The sequence below is a fragment of the Callithrix jacchus genome, chromosome 16, assembly GCF_049354715.1.
Source record: "Callithrix jacchus isolate 240 chromosome 16, calJac240_pri, whole genome shotgun sequence".
NCBI classification, from domain to species: Eukaryota; Metazoa; Chordata; class Mammalia; order Primates; family Cebidae; genus Callithrix; species Callithrix jacchus.
Window position 1 is genome coordinate 78,285,585 of NC_133517.1, and position 20,596 is coordinate 78,306,180.

The following is a 20,596-nucleotide window of genomic DNA, read 5'->3' on the forward strand; positions in this document are numbered from 1 at the left end:
ACCTGGAATGCTTATGGGAATGGTCAATGCTTAGTGAAATGATGTAGGGATAATACATATGTTTATCCACATTGGATTGAATTCCTGGACTGTGAACATGTACATGAATTGAGATTGTTCATATTTCATCTCAGGTACAAGAGGAAGACTGAGCTATTGAGTTAGCCTCAGAACAGAAGTGGAGACTGAGAATTACCCTTCACTCATAATATGGCATGTATGTTTTGGGTGTCTGGGGCCTCTACATATGCATTTTAGGATCCACAAATTTAATTCATGAAGATATATGATCACTAAAATGTGCAGAATTATTGTTCTATGTTCTCCCTGTATGGTCTGGTTTATTCATGATAGTCTAAGTCATATCAGAGACAGAATCTTCAGTACCAATTACAACTAGAGTTATAATTAGTATAGTTAGTTAATATCAAGTATTTCCTTTGCCTCTAGTGTTACAAGACAGCATCTATGTAATTCCAACAATGTACAACAAATAGAGCTGAGTTACAATAAACAAAAGTATAAGAAAAAGGAACCGATTGTAACTAATTATAATAGTTACCTTATTATTACTGTCTCAGAAGAAAATATATAAGCCCTTTCCACTTCAAGGGCTTTTCTGATAACTATTTTGAATAAATGGACAAGGGATAACAAAATGACCAGTACTGGATGTTGAAACACAGAGAAACACATACTGTTTGTATTGTGGGTAGAGGAGTCAGAGATGCCTTTAATACATTCCCGCTCTACTGCTCATTATGTCTGTATCTATGGGCAAGGTACTTCCTCTGAGTTTTAGTTCAATCATGGTATCTACGTTATAAAAACTATGAAAATTCGGTGAGATAATGCTAGTAGTTGTGTACTATTCCATGTACTCAAGAAAACTACCTCTATATTGATATGCTAGTTCTGTCTATTCTTATTCTTACAGCATAGCTTGCCACACTCTGCTCTTTTCTCCATTCCCCTCACCTAAGAAAGTCTATTTCTCTTCCCATAAGCAATGCACATACATATAAATATATTTAGTGGACTTGAAGTGTCCTGGAATGTTAGTAGATAATTAGCAATTTGGGAGATCTTTAAACTGGTGACACTATCTCAATAGCCCTTTGCCTAACCCAGGATATTTCCTGCTAAGAGTATTAGAATTATAGTGCTGATAGGGATTTATCAATAGATACATAACACAAAGCAAAAGAGAACATGTTCACCATTTTTGACAAACTTCATAGATGTCTTGAGCCGAGCGATACTAATATCCAGTTGTCCAACAAATGTCCGGTATCTTCCACAATCACAGACAGTACCTTTTAAATGATGAAAACTGTAAACTCGTTGAAGTACATGCAGATCAGTGGAAAGGAATATCTGCTCTCTTTCCAATACTCACTATCTTTTTCCAGTCTGGTTCTATATACCTGTGAATGGCTATACTTTAAACCTTCTATTTAAAATAAGGTTTCCAATTTCCATTATTTATAGAATTTCAGAAAATATCTTTGTAAATGTTTTGAATGAGCTATAAGAAAATTCTAAGCCAGATATTTAAAAGAAGAATACATATGACAAACCACTGCCTGCACTTTTTGGACCATTTGGCATCTTTGTTGAACACAGAATGTGTCTGCCCAATCTCAGAATAAAATTTTTACAGCTTCCTTAAAATGTATTTCCTGCTCTCTTGTGTTATTGCATTATTCACTAGATCACACAGGTTTACCAGGACAGAAGAAACTTTTCACAATTACACTAAATGTTAATTCTAATTATCCATTTTAAAATATAGCTGCAAGGACAAAGTTTAAATCACATAAATAGATCCAACTGACATTTTTAAAAGCTAGTTGCTCAGTTTGTAGATTAACTATGGTTTTATTATTTTTTTTATTTTTGAGATGGGGTCTTGCTCTGTCACCCAGGCTGGAGTGCAGTGGCACAATCTTGGTTCACTATAATCTCTGCCTCCCGGGTTCAAGCGATTCTCCTGCCTCAGCCTCCTGAGTACCTGAGACTACAGGTACACATCACTACACCCAGCTAATTTTTGTATTTTTAGTAGAGACAGGATTTCACCCTATTGGCCAGGTGATTAACTAGGATTTTAATATGTCTTTTATTCTTTGCAAACCTACCTTGTCAACGACCTGCAAATATTGCTGTGACACAGAGGGAATTAAGAGGAAACACATGTAAAATTCAAATGGTTCCTTTTTTTCCATTTAATAGCTGCTATACATAAACATTTCAGTTTTTGTTACTTTGGTTGCTTGAAAAGTAAAAATAATTTTATTAGCCAAAGGAAAATATCTATGGCCTTATTTATCCATATTCATACGAAATATAAAGAATGTCAAACAGTTCTTAGAATTGTCTTCACCATAACCCTGTGGATAGAAACAATTGAAATTATCAAAGAACAGTCTACTTTCTTTCCCTGTGTAAAGCACTGGGAATAAAGCTCCAGGAGAATACCCCCAGATAATAAAAGCATGTTCTGTAACCAGGGGCCTGTCTGTATCAGATGAGGTTTGCACAGCATGCACTCTGATGGCCAGTATTTGGTTAAGATACAAGTGAAAGGCAAGGCATGGCATGCTTATGCAAGGCCTACTGCCAGAGTTTCCTCTTGGCCCAGAAGAATTAGGCTACTTCCTGATATGCTGGGCTTCCTTCTCACAGTAAGCATAGCAGAGATGAAAGTGCCATCATCCCCTTCCCCAGGGCTTAAAAAGTCCCTAGCAGGGAGAGAGGAAAGTCCCCTTCTTCCTTTTCTTCTAGCCTAAGCTAAATAAGGTTAAGCATACTAAAAGGACTCTTGCTTTTCATTTAAAATATATTATTTTTGAGATGAATACATTTGGAATGATGCTAGAAATCAAAGAGAACATTGAGCATATCGTACCTGCTTTGCCTTTTTTTCCAGGTTTTCCAAACAAACCTTTTTCTCCTTTGTCACCTGAATAAAAACAATAGCAACCAAAATAAAATAAAATTAAAATAAAGGAAGGAAGGAAGGAAGGAAGGAAGGAAGGAAGGAAGGAAGGAAGGAAGGAAGGGAGGGAGGGAGGGAGGGAGGGAAGAAAAAAAGGAGGGAGGGAGGAAACAAGGGAGAGAGGGAAGGAGAGAGGGAGGTAGGCAGGCAGGGAGGGAGGGAGGAAGGAAAGAAGAAAGGAAGGAGGAAGAAAGGAAGGAAAAAGAAAGGGAGGGAAGGAGGAAGGAAGAAGTGAATTATTTCACATCTAGAGTCAAAGCAGTTTTAAATTTTATTTGCCATATCTATAACTAATATCTCTAATATCTCTTGGTTTTTATAAATAATAAAATTTTCAATTGGCTACACAGGCACAACTAATTAAATGAGTCATAATTTACTTAGATTGAAAGTAGAATTCCAGCAGAGTTTGTAAGGAGCATTTGAATTTGTGCAACCTAACCTACTAACATTTAAAAAAAATAATATGGCCTTCTGAACAAGGCTAATACAATTCTCAGCATGTTTTCAATTTTAAAAATACTGTTGTTTTGTGAATCTCGATCAATTTGCTAGCACACCACAGTGTTTTTGTACTTATGACCCAAGTTATTCCACATGATTTTGCCCTTGGATTTATTGAAAAAAAACACATGTATTGTGCTTTTTCAATTTAATTAGACAAATAGTTACTATTTACTTACTCTACAAAAGATGAAAGGCTGGGTGCTTTGAAAAAATATACAGAGACACAAGATTCAATCTATGACTTGAAGGAGTTTACAAGTTTTAGAAGTGAAGTGATGTATGCAAATACTAATAATATAAAGGCTTGTCAAATATATTACACTGAAATAATGATCTTGGTACTTTCCCTCTCTGCACTTCTCTATATGTAACCATTTTCTCACTCACAGGCATCCACAAAATAATTCTCAGAGAAGCAGAATTTTTAAAGCAGAGAGAAAGAATAAAACATGTTAACTTTTTTTTTTCAACTTCAGAATAAGCTCTCGAAGCCCACATCAGACACAATAATTGAAAGCAAAAGCTTTTGATTTTCAGGAAGAAATGTTTGGCTGAGGTTCTTGAGAATCAAAAGGGAAGACCCAGACAGAAGTAAAATAGAGTTTATGCTTCAATGGTGATCTGGAAAAAAGAATAAGAAAGAACCCATGAGGGATGGATACAGGATGAAGTTCACCTAGGCTAGGTGTATGGGGCTTACCCTCACAGGAATGTGGTGTGCTCAGGGAATTGGTTATGTGGCCGAAGGAGACAATGCAAAAGGGAATGGAGTTGGCATTAAGGTTCTGCCAAGCCTCATCCTTCATCAGCAACAGAGAAAAAGTGAAAGCTATTCTAAAATCTACAGGGTGTCCCACGTTGCGTGCACTGGGGACACCAATTGGCTTTTCTCATCATTGTCTGATGTGTACTTTTCTTTCAAATTCCCTTACATAGTCACTTTTGATCATTCAGAAGAAAGCATGCCTGCTGGGCCCCCAAGGATTTGTTGAGCCTTTCCAAACTGAGCCATGTGGACACTTTTCTTTAGAGTTGATGCCAGACATTCATGTGCTCCCCAAACAAAAGTTGGGGGTCCTAGAAGACCAGAGTACAGTTTACATGTGCAGAAGGAAGGCCTGGAACTTGTATTTGGATGAAAGGAGACAATGGTGAAATCTATAACAATAGAACCTGAGGCATATTGTGAGAGAGACAGAGACACTGAACAGAGAGATAACATACTCTGAGAGAAAGGCAGAAGAGATGGTGCTTCAAGCGGAATAGTAAAGGACGGCTTAGCATTTAAGCCTGGCTATGAAAACCTTCAGCAACTGAATGAAGGTGGGTGCAAGGTCAGGCTCAAGGCACAGCAGAGAATATAATTGGGAAAAAGACATGAATATGCGTCGTGCACCCTGCTCAGTAATATCAATCTGCTCACATCTTAGCTACCCCTGCAAATTCCTTATTTCTCTTATACGTTAGTTGGAAAAATAAGAATAGATTTTTAGAATATAGTAATGGAAGAAAGGGAATATATATTTTACTAAGTACCAATCAATCACCAAGTATTATTCTGGATACCTTACACATATTATCACATCAAATCCTACGAACTAAGTGTTATTATCTTTATTCTACAACTTGAAGAAGTTGAGGATCAGAGAGGCAAAATAACTTTCTCAAGGACATCTAGCCATTAAATCGCAGTGCTGGTGTTCCAACCCAATGCTTTCTGACTCCCCTTTCATGGTGCTTCCGAATGAGTTAACCAGGGGTTTAATGAAGAAAAGCAAGGTGTTTGAAAAATATTATCAAAAGTTGCAAAGAATGGCAGTCCTCATCCCCATTAAAAACATTATGCACTTAAAAGATTGTATAACTATGGGTTTCATGTTTTGATTTTTAAAAATATTATATTTCCTTTGCATATAAATCTCTTTCAATTCAACATAGATGGAACATTGATTCCAGTTATGCTACAATCCAAGTTCTGGGGTAAGCTTTACAACAGACATAAAAGAAGTATAAATAGAGTGCTTCGGGAAAATGATGGGCTTTTAAGGAAAGCAAAACACACACCAGAGAACAAAGAGATGAGACACTATCATGTACTATAGAGTGAAATAAGTGAAAAGCCTGGTAGGAATTTAGAAAAAAAAAAGATGGTGTGGATCAGAGTAGAGAAGCCTTCACTGAAGCAGTAGGCCTTAGTTAGAACTTAATAATATAGGAAACAGTTTCTTGAATTGGCATTTGGCTTTTTTTTCTGAGAAGATGTAAACTCTGTAACTATTTTCCAGTATTTTGGCATGAATACTTTTCATTTCATGACAAATGGGAACAGCAAAGCAGTGTGGTGCAATAAAAGATCATGAAAGCTCCCCCAAAACCAGTGTTTGAATCCTAGCTTTGCCACTTACTGGCAACACATGGAGAGGTTAATGAAGTTCTCCAAGCCTCCTTTCCTTTATTTTAAAAGTAGAAATAATTAGTACCTAAAATTATAGGATCATTAAGGAGAATATAATTAGGTATAGTAATATTTTCTTATGATGGGATTAGCATTTGGCTTGACTCACAGAGAATTCTCAACCAATGTTAGCTTCTGTTTTCTGAATCTGAGTTATGGTAAAGGAATGCATGCCAAGCACTTAGCCAGCTTATGGAGGATTTGAGCCTAGAATATCTATTTCCCCAAAACAAATTATGATTTAAAGTCATCCACAAAAACTGATTTTGGCCCATGAGTGGGAACATGTTTGTAATGACTGCCTGAAAGTTAAAGAATTAGAGGTCACATTCAGACAAATAAAAACGTCATAATGCTTTCAGTGTAAATGGATTATTGACCCTAAATAAGAACATTTACTTTCCCATGAGATGGAATTTACCTATACTAAATCAGGATTACTTCTTACTCCTAAAATGAAATATTGACATCCAGAAAGCTACCCTATCCATGCAAGTGACAACATTTAAGGTCAGCCTAGAAAGTTGAGATTAATCTGAGTCAGTAAAAAATTTAGAAAGGCAATCACCAAAATGAGGACAATAAATTTCAAAGTATAGATTAAAAATGAAATTAATCCAAGTGAGCCGGAACATTGCATCTCTATTTTTTTAAAAAATTTCAGGACATGCTCATAAATTTGATGGTGTATCTCTGGAGGAGAAGAAAATCTTGGTAGCCAATGGTTGAAATTGGTATTAAGGAAAAGTGGTATTTATAGGAATAAGAAGCAGTAAAGAGAGACATATTATAAGAAATAATGTTTTATTATGCAGTTTTTCATGCCTAATGCAACAAACATCCAGAAAGTGTCTACAATATACAATAGGCATTAAGATAAAATGATTAAACACTAGGGTCCTGACAGAGCTTATATTTATTTCAACAAACAAACCCAGTGAACCTTTCTTTTATTTGTTCTCCCAAGAAGTTCATAGTCTATAAGGGGAAACAGACAAGCTAATCAGCTATGACAGTGAGTATAGTGATAAAGGTATGCATTAGGTGCTATGTATTGAGCCTTGAAGGAGGAATAGGCATGAAGAAAATAAGGTTAGCTAACCCTATCATTTCCATATCGTTACTTTTTCAACATTTCCGGAAGTTCATCCACTTTGGGACTCAGCTAATCATACTAAAAACTCTTGAGCCGCTCAAGCCTGTAATCCCAGCACTTTGGGAGGCCGAGGCGGGTGGATCACGAGGTCAGCAGATCGGGACCATCCTGGTCAAGATGGTGAAACCCCGTCTCTACTAAAAATACAAAAAATTAGCTGGGCACGGTGGTGCGTGCCTGTAATCCCAGCTACTCGGGAGGCTGAGGCAGGAGAATTGCCTGAACCCAGGAGGCGGAGGTTGCCGTGAGCCGAGATTGCGCCATTGCACTCCAGCCTGGGTAACAAGAGCGAAACTCCGTCTCAAAAAAAAAAAAAAAAAACTCTTGAGCCTTTCTGGTCTTCATCATTTACTTTGCTCCCAAGTTACTTAGTCTTATTTTACTCAAGGGTTAAGACTGTGCACAAGATCATTAGCTCCAACTCTTCTAGATAAAAATCTCATCCAGACTGGACACATCTAAACCTAGGGAAGTGCAAAATCTAGAATGACCATTGAAAAACAAAGTTCTTCAATTCTGAACTTATTTATGAGAGTGACTTACCGTCTCCCACCACTTCTGCTATCTCCATAGAGCAATACGAGCAATACATGAGATCTTAATCACATTTAACATGGCTGCATCTCAGAAATGTTGAAGTGCAACATCCCACTTTAGGGCTATACCTTTCTGTCTCTTTGACCAGTGGTTTAATGAAGTTAGGGACAGATCCGTGATGAATTTTATTGGAAGCTATACAATTTGGAGGGCCTTCTTTAAAAAATACAAAACTAAAAATGGTAAAGTAGCTGTAAAAATGAATTAACTATCATAAGAAATTTTAAAAAATCACTAAATTTTAAAAGTATACAGATGGAACACTAGAAAATTCACTAAAAATAACATTTTAATCAATGAATGAAAATTATTTTTTTATAATTATTAGGTATGTATGTTTGGCTGCATTCATATTGCTGCTTTATCTGTCCATAAATTTCTAATATCATTTTTAAGAGGTAACAGAGGGATAACGTAGTCATATAATGATATTTTCCTTAGCACAGTTAGACAAAAATTATTTTTATTAAACTTTGCTTACTGAAAAAAAACACAAAGAAAAATTTGCCACCACAAAGATTCAGCTTGATGACTTTTTACAGAATAAAGTAACTGTGTAACCAATACCAAGATTAAGCCCTCAAGAAGCCACTCTTGTGTCATCTACAGATTATTACACTCCTCCTTTCTAAAGATCACCATACTGACTTAGGACTGTGTTATAAGTTTTCATAGTATAAGTCGTCCGTGTTATTGAACTTTCTATAAATAGAACCATTTGGCATATAGATTTTTTTCTGTATGGAATATTTTTCCCAATACTATTTCCATATATTCATTTGTGCTTTACATATTAAAATACTATACAGATTTTTTTTCTGTATGGAATATTTTTCCCAATACTATGTCCATATATTCATTCATGTTTTACATATTAAAATAGTATACAGATTTTTTTTTCTGTATGGAATATTTTTCCCAATACTATGTCCATATATTCATTCATGCTTTGCATATTAAAATAGTATATTTATTTTCGTGGTATAGTGAAGCAGTGTATGGGAGTTTCAGTTATTTGACATCTTGCCAACCACTAGATCTTGTCAATCATTTTTATTTTAGCCATTTTGATTAGTATGCAGTGCTATCATAGTTTAGTCATTTTGGTTAGTGTGCAGTGCTGTCATAGTTTAGTCATTTTGGTTAGTATGCGGTGCTATCATAGTTTAGTCATTTTGGTTAGTGTGCAGTGCTATCATAGTTTAGTCATTTTGGTTAGTGTGCGGTGCTATCATAGTTTAGCCATTTTGGTTAGTGTGCGGTGCTGTCATAGTTTAGTCATTTTGGTTAGTGTGCGGTGCTGTCATAGTTTAGTCATTTTGGTTAGTGTGCGGTGCTATCATAGTTTAGCCATTTTGGTTAGTGTGCGGTGCTGTCATGGTTTAGTCATTTTGGTTAGTGTGCGGTGCTGTCATAGTTTAGCCATTTTGGTTAGTGTGCGGTGCTGTCATAGTTTAGTCATTTTGGTTAGTGTGCGGTGCTGTCATAGTTTAGCCATTTTGGTTAGTGTGCGGTGCTGTCATAGTTTAGTCATTTTGGTTAGTGTGCGGTGCTGTCATAGTTTAGTCATTTTGGTTAGTATGCGGTGCTATCATAGTTTAGTCATTTTGGTTAGTGTGCAGTGCTATCATAGTTTAGTCATTTTGGTTAATATGCGGTGCTATCATAGTTTAGTCATTTTGGTTAGTATGCGGTGCTATCATAGTTTAGTCATTTTGGTTAGTATGCGGTGCTATCATAGTTTAGTCATTTTGGTTAGTGTGCAGTGCTATCATAGTTTAGTCATTTTGGTTAATATGCGGTGCTATCATAGTTTAGCCAGATTTGCATCACACTGATAAGGTTGACACTTTTAAATACATTTGTTGGTAATTTGAATATCTTCTTTTTTTAAATAACTATTCTTTTGACCTTTTTAATTCTTTTGTGTTTACCAGTTATTTTTCTTACTGATTTGTATAATCTCCTTACCTGTTTTACATATAAGTCCTTTATTGACTCACATAACCAATTTTGTGGTTTCCTATTTTGTTCTCTGAGAAGTATCTTTTAATGAATAGAAGTTCTTCATTTTACTTTATTATTATTTTTTGAGATGGGGTCTCACTCTGTCACCCAGGCTGGAGTGCAGTGGTGTGATCTTAACTCACTGTAACCTCCGCCTCTCTGGTTCAAGCAATTTTCCCACCTCAGCCTTCCAAGTAGCTGGGATTACAGGTACATGCCACCACACCCAGATAATTTTTGTATTTTTAGTAGAGACAGGGTTTTGCCATGCTGGCTAGACTGGTCTCGAACTCTTGACCTCAGGTGATCTGTCTGCTTCAGCTTCCCAAAATGCTGGGATAACAGGCATAAGCCACTGCTCCCAGTCAGGAGTTCTTTATTTTGATAGACTCCAATTTGTTAGTTTTTCTTACATGGTTAGTCCTTTTCATATGTTTAAAAAGTTGTTGCCTATCCTGGGATCAAAAATATAGACTTCTGTATTAACTTCCAGAGGTATTATTGCCTTACGTTTCAAATTTGGGTTTACCACCAAATTTAGATCTATAAACCATTGATTTTAGGTACAGTGTTAAGTATGGGATCAAGCTTATTATTTTTATACATGAATAGCCAGTAACTCAGTGCTATCTATTGATTAGGTTGTGACTTCCATTAAAAACTAGTGTCAACTTTGTATAAATCAAGTTTGTTAGTCTGTTTCTGAACTCTTACTTTCTACTAATTAATTTGTCTCTGCATGAAATTATACTATTCTAATGGTTTAGTTTCCAAATAAATGTATAAATTCAGTAATTTAAGTCTTGCACCTTGTTTTTATTTTTCATTTTTTCAAGACTGTCTTGGGTATTCTTGGTCATTTTCATTTACACATATATTCTGAATTGGCTTATCAATTTCTAAAAGAACACTTCTGGGGCTTTTTGATGGAATCTCACTCTGCTGCCCAGGGTGTAATGCAGTAGCAGGATCTCAGCTCACTGCAACCTCTGCCTCCCAGGTTCAAGCGATTTTTTTCACCTCAGCCTCCTGAGTAGCTGGGATTACAGGCACATGCCAACACACCTGGCTAATTTTTGTATTTTTAGTAGAGATGGGGTTTTACCATGATGGCCAGGCTGGTCTCAAAATCCTGCCCTCAGGTGACCCATCCACCTCAGCTTCCCAAAGGGCTAGAATTATAGGCATAAGTCACAGTACCTGGCCCACTTCTGGGATTTTGATTGAGGTAGCATTGAGTCTATAGACCAATTTGAGAGAGAACTGGCATATTAACAATATTGAGGCTTGTAAGCCATTAATATAGTTTTACCTTCATTTCTTAGATATTCTTTAAATTCTTTCATTGTTATGTGGAGTTTATTGTGGAGGGCTTGTAACTTTTGTTGGATTTATTTTCACATGCTTACTTATTTTTAACACTATTATAATCGGTCTTTTATTTTCATTTTTGAATTGTTTCTATGTAGAAACAAAATTAGTTTTTGAATGTCACGCCATCTAAAAAACTTATAAATACTCATAGATTATCTGTAGATTCTTTTGTACTTTCTGAGTATGCAATCATGTTTTCCACAAATAATGATGCTCATATTCCTTTATTTTCAATTATTATAATTTTTATTTTATTTTTTTCCATTTTTGCTCTGGCTAGGACCTCAGGCATAATGTTGATTAGAACTGGTGATAGAGGGCTGCACTAATTTCATTCCCAGTCTCAGGAGATAAGTGTTCAGTGTTTCATTATGGAGTATAATTTTTAAGTAGATTTTTGTTGTTGTTGATATTCCTTTTCAGATTATGTTTCCTTCTATTTCTAATTTTCTAACAGTTTTTAAAAGCATGAATAGGTATAGGTTTAATTTACGTGTTTTCTGGAGTGGGGTTTCTGGAGTTCTAACTGGGAATATGGGGGCATTATCCTGGGCTATTCCTCTTTGGCAGGCCTTAAATATCAATCCAGTTTGAGCAACTTTGTGCTCAAGCCTCTTAGCCTCCTAGGGCTACCACACTTATGAACTGGTGAACGGCTTGGGAAGACGGTATTGCAGAATGCATAGCTGACCTTAGTATGATTCCCTCCTCCTCCAGATCAAGGCACCTAAAGTTCTGTTCATTTTGGTTGCACTGTTATACCTTCAAATATGAATTTAATTTTTTTATTTGGATCCAGCTAGTCACACTTAGCAGAAGGATTAACATAAGGTAGGCAAATCCCTCATGGCCTATAGCAGAAGTCTGAATTTTGTCTTTATTAGTAGCAGTGTCACATATTTCTTTCACCTTTATAACTTGTTATTGGTAATATACTTAAATTAATAATATTGTCAATTTGGGGATTATACCTCTATATAGTAGTTTTCATATATAAGCTGTTAGATTTGGAAACATTTTTTTCCACAGACTAGCTCTGGCCCTGTATATTTCAAACATTGCTTCTTTTCCACAACCCACACATTTTGTGTGCTGGATGCCCTAGGACACACTGACATGATCGTCTGACCTCTGGCTCAGCACTTTTGCATCCTGGCCTTGGATAGAGCTGCACAGTAAGTGGTAGGAATATTCTTGGAAGCTATTTCTACATTGGGATTGCTGGCAATGAGCATACATGGGAGTCAGGTCAAACTACATAAAGATATCTCATTAACTCCAAGCTAAATGTTTCTTCCTCAAACTCCTCTTAGCTAGCTCCAAAGATTCTTATCCATTTCAAAACTACTGAGTACAAGAAGGATGATGAAGAGAATAGGAACAGAAAGAGAGAGAAGTCTTAACATGTGCTTTCTCAATGGGGTGGTATCACTCAGGATGCAGAGTTAGTTTTTAGGGGGTAGAATTGTACTCATTTAAAAATATATAAAGCACAAACATACAGAGAATACATAAACAAATATATCACCCATGGGTGGTATTAAAAATTCATGGGGAGGGCAATGAGAAAAGAGATATGTCTAAAAAGCTTTTTGGGGGAGTAGTAACTTTAAAAAATGTTAAGAAGCACTATTTTAATCATTTGAGGTGAATCTGTCTTATTTTACAATTTTTTTTGAGGTATATGGCCATGTGAACCCATTGCTCAGGCTTTTATCAGCATCTTTGGAAGGACTGAAACAAATGAGGACTCTTCATGGTAAACCCATCACAAACACAAACTGCGGCAGGACTTCTGAACCATGAGAAGCTCACGTTGCTATTCCCCAGCTTGAGGATTTCAATCACAGGGAAAAATACAATATAATCCATCAGATAAAAACACCCATAGCAATTTTTCTTCAGTGGCACTACCCTTCATCCCTGTCTCCAAATGCAGGCTGAAGGGAATTTCTCAAATGAGTGAGCTGGAGAGTGGAGAAAGAGGGAGTACTGAGCCGCAGGATGAGAAGAGAGAGGCTACAGCCTAAGCTCAGACCGTAGTCTGTCAACCTGCCTGCCAAGACGTTCCACTGGACAAGTGAGGCACATGCTTAATTATGCTGCTGCTCAAGCATTTACGAAAAGATGGAGGGTACATCAAGGCTGCAGAAATTTTGTTACCCATGGCACTGAGCTTCCCCTAATCTTTTTTGTACAAGCATCTCTTACATCTCTCTCTAGTGCCTTTTGCCTATTTCCATGTTACTATACTTCAAGACCTAGGTCTGTTCTTTCACATATTAGTCTTGCCTTACTCTCCAATATGGGTCCTGCAGTAGTCAGGCTATTCAGTATTATAATTCTTTCTTTTTCCCTTTGAGATAGTCTCACTCTACCTCCCTGGCTGGAGTGCAGTGGCATGATCCTGGCTACTGCAATCTCTGCCTCCCAGGTTCAAGCGATTCTCCTACCATAGACTCCTGAGTAGTTGAAATTACAGGTGTGCTCCACCACACTCAGTTAATTTTATATTTTTAGTAGAGATGAGGTTTTGCCACGTTGGCCAGGCTGGTCCCAAACTCCTGAGCTCAGGTTATCCACTCGTCTTGGCCTCCCAAAGTGATGGGATTAAAGGGATGAGCGACTGTGCCCAACCTCTAATTCTTTATTTATTTATTTATTTTATTATTATTATTTTTTGAGACAGAATCTTGCTCTGTGACCAGGCTGGAGTGCAGTGGCATGATCTTGGCTCACTGCAACCTCTGCCTCTTGGGTTCAAGAAGTTCTCCTGCCTCAGCCTCCCGAATAGCTGGGACTACAGGCATGCACCACCATAGCCTGCTATTTGCATTTTTAATAGAGATCAGGTTTCGCCACGTTGACCAGGATGATCTTGATCTCTTGACCTGGTGATCTACCACCTTAGCCTCCCAAAGTTCTGGGATTATAGGCATGAGCCAGACCTCGAATTATTTTTGAGAAAGTTCTATCTTCCTGAATAGTCTTTGAATCTCTTGCAATGAAATTTTATTTTCATTCAGTTTTATATCTCTGAACCAAGAAGAACAATGCTTGCTTAAATTACTGAATATCAGAAGCAATTAGAACCTGCTACCACATTGTGGAGCTTTGTGGGAGGAGGATAAGGAAGGACTGCTTAGACAATCCAGAGGAGACTATCTCTGTTTTCTAATATTCAGGCTTTAGTGATGTATAAGATCAGGACCTGACTGAAGTCAAATGGGTATCCACATACATGCTTCAAGTTTCTATCCTGTTAATATATCATAGTCACAGAAATTTTGGTTATTTCACTCAGATTAAAAAATAAAATTTTACAGTCTTCTGCCTACTTGGTATTTTATGAATAATCATGTATCAATAATTTGTAGTCAACCAGTAGATCCCAGGAGACAATTCAGTATAAAGACTGTCAGATCTTGATGCTTGATTCTGTTCCTGAAATCTTGTTTCATTCTGTTCTAAATACTTTTCTTTTTTTTTTTTGTTGAGCTGTGAGACACATTGCTTATATATGGAAGAAAGAGCCAAACTATAAAGACAAAGATAATTCATATTTTAAAAGAAGAAAAAGGAGATATTTTCATGATACAAAATCTTAAAACGATTAAAGGTATCCTCAATTTGCTTCATTTATTATTTAATTTGGAGACAGGGTCTTACTCTGTCACCCAGGCTGGAGTGCAGTGTTGTGATCACGGCTGACTGCAGACCCCAACTTCTGGGCTCAGACGATCCTTACACCATAGCTTCCTACGTAGTTGGGACTATAGGTGTGTGCCACCATGCCCAGCTAATTAAAAAAGAAATATTTTTTTTAGGTACTGGGTCTTGCTGTGTTCTCCAGGCTTGTTTTGAATTCTTGGCTTAAAGGTATCCTCCCACCTTGGTCTCCCAGTGTTGAAATTATGGGTGTGAGCCACTGCACGGGCCTCAATTTGCTTTGATTTCCTACTGGAGAATAGTAAGATGCAACTTACCCTTCTTGCCGATAGGTCCAGTCTTGCCAATATTGCCCTGATCTCCTATATCACCCAGTTCTCCTTTAATTCCTGAAAAGCAAGCATGTAATCTTTTTATCAAGAGGTTTTATCTTCCCTTCAAATGTGGCTAACGTGATATTCACTTGAAAGAAACATCAAAAAGTGTATTCTACCTGTGATATGTAATATGTAGCCCATGCTATATTATCTATTTTAACAGAGTTATAATGTATGTATTAAAATTAAAATGTGAGAGTAAGAATATATACTAGGGACATGATGATATTAAAATACTTTCTAATGTAGTATTTCTAGAATGACTATGGCAGAGGATGTTTATAAGAAAGGTTAGAGGAGGGCCGGGTGAAAGTATTCTTGACCTGATTCTGGTTTCATTCTCCTCAAGCTCCATTTTGTTATACTTCTAGAATCCTATTTCTTCTCTCTTTTAAAACAAGATTTGACAATCATGCCACTTAAAAAAGGATATGAACAGACACTTTACAAAAGAAGATATACATAAGGCCAACAAACATATGAAAAAATGCTCATCACTGGTCATTAGAGAAATGCAAATCAAAACTACATTGAGATACCATCTCACGCCAATTAGAATGGTGATCATTAAAAAATCTAGAGACAACAGATGCTGGAGAGGATGTGGTGAAATAGGAACACTTTTACACTGCTGGTGGGAGTGTAAATTAGTTCAACCATTGTGGAAGACAGGGTGGCAATTCCTCAAAGACCTAGAAATAGAAATTCCATTTGACCCAGCAATCCCATTACTGGGTATATATCCAAAGGACTATAAATCGTTCTACTATAAGGACACATGCACACGGATGTTCACTGCAGCACTGTTTACAATAGCAAAGACCTGGAATCAACCCAAATGCCCATCGATGATAGACTGGACTTGGAAAATGTGGCACATATACACCATAGAATATTATGCAGCAATCAAAAATGATGAGTTCGTGTCCTTTGTAGGGATATGGATGAACCTGGAGAACATCATTCTCAGCAAACTGACACAAGAACAGAAAATGAAATACTGCATGTTCCCACTCATAGGCGGGTGTTGAACAATGAGAACACATGGACACAGGGAGGGGAGCATCAAACACTGGGGTCTGTTGGGGGGAATAGGGGAGGGACAGCAGGGGTTGGGGAGTTGGGGAGAGATAGCATGGGGAGAAATGCCAGATATAGGTGAAGGGGAGGAAGGCAGCAAATCACACTGCCACGTGTGTACCTATGCAACTATCTTGCATGTTCTTCACATGTACCCCAAAACCTAAAATGCAATTAAAAAAAAGCTTGAAAATACTAACTGCCAATTATTTACTTTGAGATGAATTCTCTTTTGTAATTTTCTCTGGTTTTATTAAAGTTTGTTCCTTAAATCTCAAAAAAAAAAAAAAACAGGTCAGGGAACATGCAGTCATAAAACCTATTTATCAAAGAAGCATCAGACATGGTCCTGCTGAATTTTCATCCAAAAAAAAACTGTGGTCAGGAATCACTGAGTTCTTCTAGCATTATTTCTATTTATAAAAATCTAAAAAATATTTGCCAATTAAAACTCTTTATTTTATAAGAATGTTTTTGTAATTGACATACATGTTTATAGATAGGGTTAAGTCAGCATTTTCCAAATTGAGGTCTCACAGATCTGTGAATCTCTCTTCCTTTTAAATTATTCAAGATTTTGAAATAAGTGGTCTAGGGCAGTCCTCTTGCAGCAGTGGGTGAGAAATATCTCAAGTGTTCCAAAGGTGCGCACATACCCATCACAAACCAGAAGCTATATTTTGGTGAGGCTGATGCCCGGCTTTGTGAGTGAAGACACTTCCTTATCACCTCTGTGTTACTCTCTTCATCTTTGATCCCACTCCTCCATACTCCCACCATTTTTCCACTGTGTTATTCTTTTGTGTTAAAAAAGGAGAGAATTAAAGAAATAAAGAGATCTTAGGGAAAGGTGAATAGATCAATGAATCAGGTAGCTCTTTTTGTTTCTTTTTATTTTCCTCCTTAAGCTCTATGCCAGCTAAAAAAAATACTGCTTAGCATTGGCTTCAGAAGGAAGACACAACTGTGAACATAGCTCTATAACTCATCGTTTCTTAAATATTCTCAACGACTGCTTTTTCCTGGGGCTCCCAGTGTACCACCCCAGCCAGCCCTAAGAACGCAACTTGAGAAAGTTGTCAGTCTGGTTGACAGGTAATCTCAGAGGGGCACTCAGAGGGCGACTTAATTCATGTGTGAAATAGATTTCAGGCATCATTGGGGCAGAGGGCATTGTGAAAGCTGTTAATTTCCGGGGCAAGGGCCAGGAGAGAGAGAAGAGCAATTATGATATTAACATGTCAGTTTCATATAATTTTAGTTACCTTTTGGTCCCATGGGTCCCACTTTTCCATGCGTTCCCTCTTCTCCTGGATCTCCTTTTTCGCCATCATCTCCTTTTGAAACAGAAAATGAGAGTGAAGCATATCAAATAGTAATATGAGCACATTCTCCCGGGGTAATGTGGACATGGTTACAATCCTTCCCTGAGCTCAGCACTTGCCTCACAGCCTGGCTGGGAGTATGGGCGTGTATGTTCACATGGACTTGACACTCAGGTGAAAGGAAGAAACTTCCAGTATATTTTATATTTTACTTTTCTCCACATTCAACTGTATGTGTGAAGAAGTATTTTTGTTTCTGAATTGAGATGTTTGGCCTGGCAAATCTTTATTCTTGCTGTAGAATCTAGCAAAGTCTGGAGGGACAATAGGCATAAAATGTATATATACACATACACACACATGTATAACTTATTACTCTCTGACTGCATGCTTGGGAACCCCAAAATTGTAGGCATGACCTAAGAAGCTAGGAATAGGGAAGCCGCAAAGCAGTTTTCTGTGAGCAGCAACTCTCTTAATCATAGGCAAGTGTAGCTCCAGACCTTGAAGAATTAAGGATTGAATGAAGGGTTTAACGAACAATGCCCAGACTGAAAATCAGGAGTCTTAGATTTTAATACCATGTTAATCACTGATGGGTTGAACAGATCTTCAACAGGCCAGTGATTGAGTTTATCGACTTTGGACTAGGTCAGATTTGACTGAAGCCTCAGTTCTACCACCCACGAGCTGGAGAAATCTGAGTGCAAAACTTCCCTCTCTGTCTTGCTTTTCTCTGCAGCAAATTGATCTAATAACACCTACTGGAGTGGGCTTTTAAGAAGTTCAAATGAGACAATAGACAAAGAACGCTTAAGATACAACCAGTGCTCAGCAATGATGGTTGACTTTTTTCTTTCTTTATGCTTCCTTTCCTAAATGTGGGGATAGAATCTGCTCTCCACACCTCACTCAGTTGATTTTGGATCAACAAGGTGAGCATGTAAATGTGCTTTGAAAAAACACATACAATATTCTGACCATATACCTGCATTGTCACTACAGCAATCTCAGGGCGGGAAAGAGCCCTGTCCATCAGCAGAGGAAAGGAGGAGAAGCAAAACCTTCTAAAGACAAAAATGAAGTTCTTGGGATTAGATGATTTGAGTGAGAGAAAGTTGTGATGTTAATTGACTTAAGCACTACCAGAAATTTTTTCTTTTTAATTTTTCGGAGTGCAGAATGTTGAAATTTTAAGTGAAAGCAGGCGTAATATATGAAAGAGTTGGATTTCCAGGCTGTGAGACTGATCAAATATTGGAATACTTTACAAGAGAAGTTATAGATGCTTCCTAGGATAGCAAAAAGAATGCACAGGTGATATCTGTGTTCAGACCAGAGAGGAGAATTGGGTGAAATAGATGGATGACTTCCTGCCTGCCTGCCTGACTTCCTGCCTGCCTTCCTGCCTTTCCCTCCCTCCTTGCCTCCCTTCCCCCCTCTCTCTCTCCCTTCCTTCCTTCCTTCCCTCCTTCTTTCCTTTCCTTCCTTCCCCTCCCTCCCTCCCTCTCACCCTCCTCCCTGCCTTCTTGCTGTCCTGGCTTTCCCTCCCTTCCTCCCTCCCTTCCTTCTTTCCTTCCTTCCTTTCTTTTCTTCTTTCCCTCTGTCCTTCCTTCAATCCTTCCTTCCTTCTTTCCTTCCTTCCTTCCTTCCCTCCTCCCTCCCTTCCTTCCTTACCTCCCTCCTTCCTTTCTTTCCCTCCCTTCCTCCCTTCCTTTCCTTCTCTCTTTCTCTCTTTCTGACAGTGTGTTTCTCTGTCATCCAGACTGGAGTGCAGTGATGTGAACACAGCTTATTGCACCCTCAACCTCCTGGACTCAAGTGATCCTCCTGTAAATGGCATTTTTCTAGCTAAATTTAATGGCAAGTGTCTATCGAGCAATTATGTCTGCCAAGCACAAGCTAAGAACTTGATATGTAGTCATTATATCAATTCTGGGAGAAGGAAAATTATTGCTTCATTTTATGAATGAAAAAAATGAGACTATGTGGTTGTTTGCCTATTGTCATAGAGCTTGTTAGGAGTCAAATGAGGATTCAACAACATATACGTTTCTATCCCTCTAGATTCCTTGGGGTATACAGCTGTCCCTTCTGGCCTAGGTTCTATGACTTCAGCAGATGGTGAATTTTCCAGAACTTGGCACTCTGCCAAATTTTTCATGGAGAAAAAGGGAGCTGCAGAAAAAATGATAGTTTCTGTTTCCTTTTAAACAAGAAATTTGATGGGAGAAAAGAAAAAAAAAACCCAGCTTATTACTTAATGACTTTATTCACAGGAACATATCATTGGGGGTAGGGTAGCATAACTGAGACACCACTTTGCCATTCACTGAGGGACTTTGGGAAGTCTTTTAACTTTTCTGAGCTTTTTTTCATGTATTCATAGAATAGACAAAAATCACACTTTTTTTTCCAGAGTATTTTTAGCAAGGGTAAAGCTAGAAAAGTATTTTCCTTCAGGAAGCCCTTTCTAACACTCCCGGACTGGGCTAAATTCTCCTTCTAATTATCTTTGTTGCCTAAAAATATCACTTTATACCAAATGTATCAGTATATCTCCACTCATTTCTTACATCTCTCTGTGGCTGAAAGCAATGTGGGATCATAAGTGATTTATTCTAGCAGCTCCAGAATTTAGCACAGTGCCCGGCTCTGGCGTTTAATAAATGTAGTTGAACTGAGTATACTTTGTGTGAACCATAAGACATTCTACAAATATAATAATAGTGTTTATCGAATACTCCGTGCCAAAAATGTTCTTAGCCCTTGACATGCAATCTATCATTTGATCCCCACAGCAAACTTTGAGATGGATACTATCCTTGGCTCCATTTTACAGAAGAGGAAATGGGGTCACAGAGAGGTTAAGTAGCATCCAGGGTCACATAGCTCATAAGTTCTAAACCCAGGATTCAAACCAGGTGCATTCATCTTCCAAGTTCATGTTCCAAACAAGCTGGATGATTTAGAACAAATTCCTGCCTTAGCATTTCTGGGTCTTGGATTGCTTTTCTGTACAATGGGACTAATGATGCATGTCCTGCT

General features: G+C 37.6%; 1 protein-coding gene across 4 annotated transcripts in view; it reads right to left on the reverse strand.

Annotated features, from left to right (window-relative positions):
* COLEC10 (collectin subfamily member 10) overlaps positions 1-20,596 on the reverse strand; it is a 513,203-nt gene that overhangs the window by 4,808 nt on the left and 487,799 nt on the right. For all 4 annotated transcript variants that reach the window (XM_035276463.3, XM_054246461.2, XM_008983323.5 and 1 more), the window contains 4 exons: positions 17,489-17,560; positions 15,084-15,155; positions 2,912-2,965; positions 1,221-1,316 (listed from right to left, as the gene is read on the reverse strand). In XM_035276463.3, the coding sequence (XP_035132354.1) occupies positions 1,221-1,316; positions 2,912-2,965; positions 15,084-15,155; positions 17,489-17,560 (294 nt within the window). The remainder of the gene's footprint in view (positions 1-1,220; positions 1,317-2,911; positions 2,966-15,083; positions 15,156-17,488; positions 17,561-20,596) is intronic.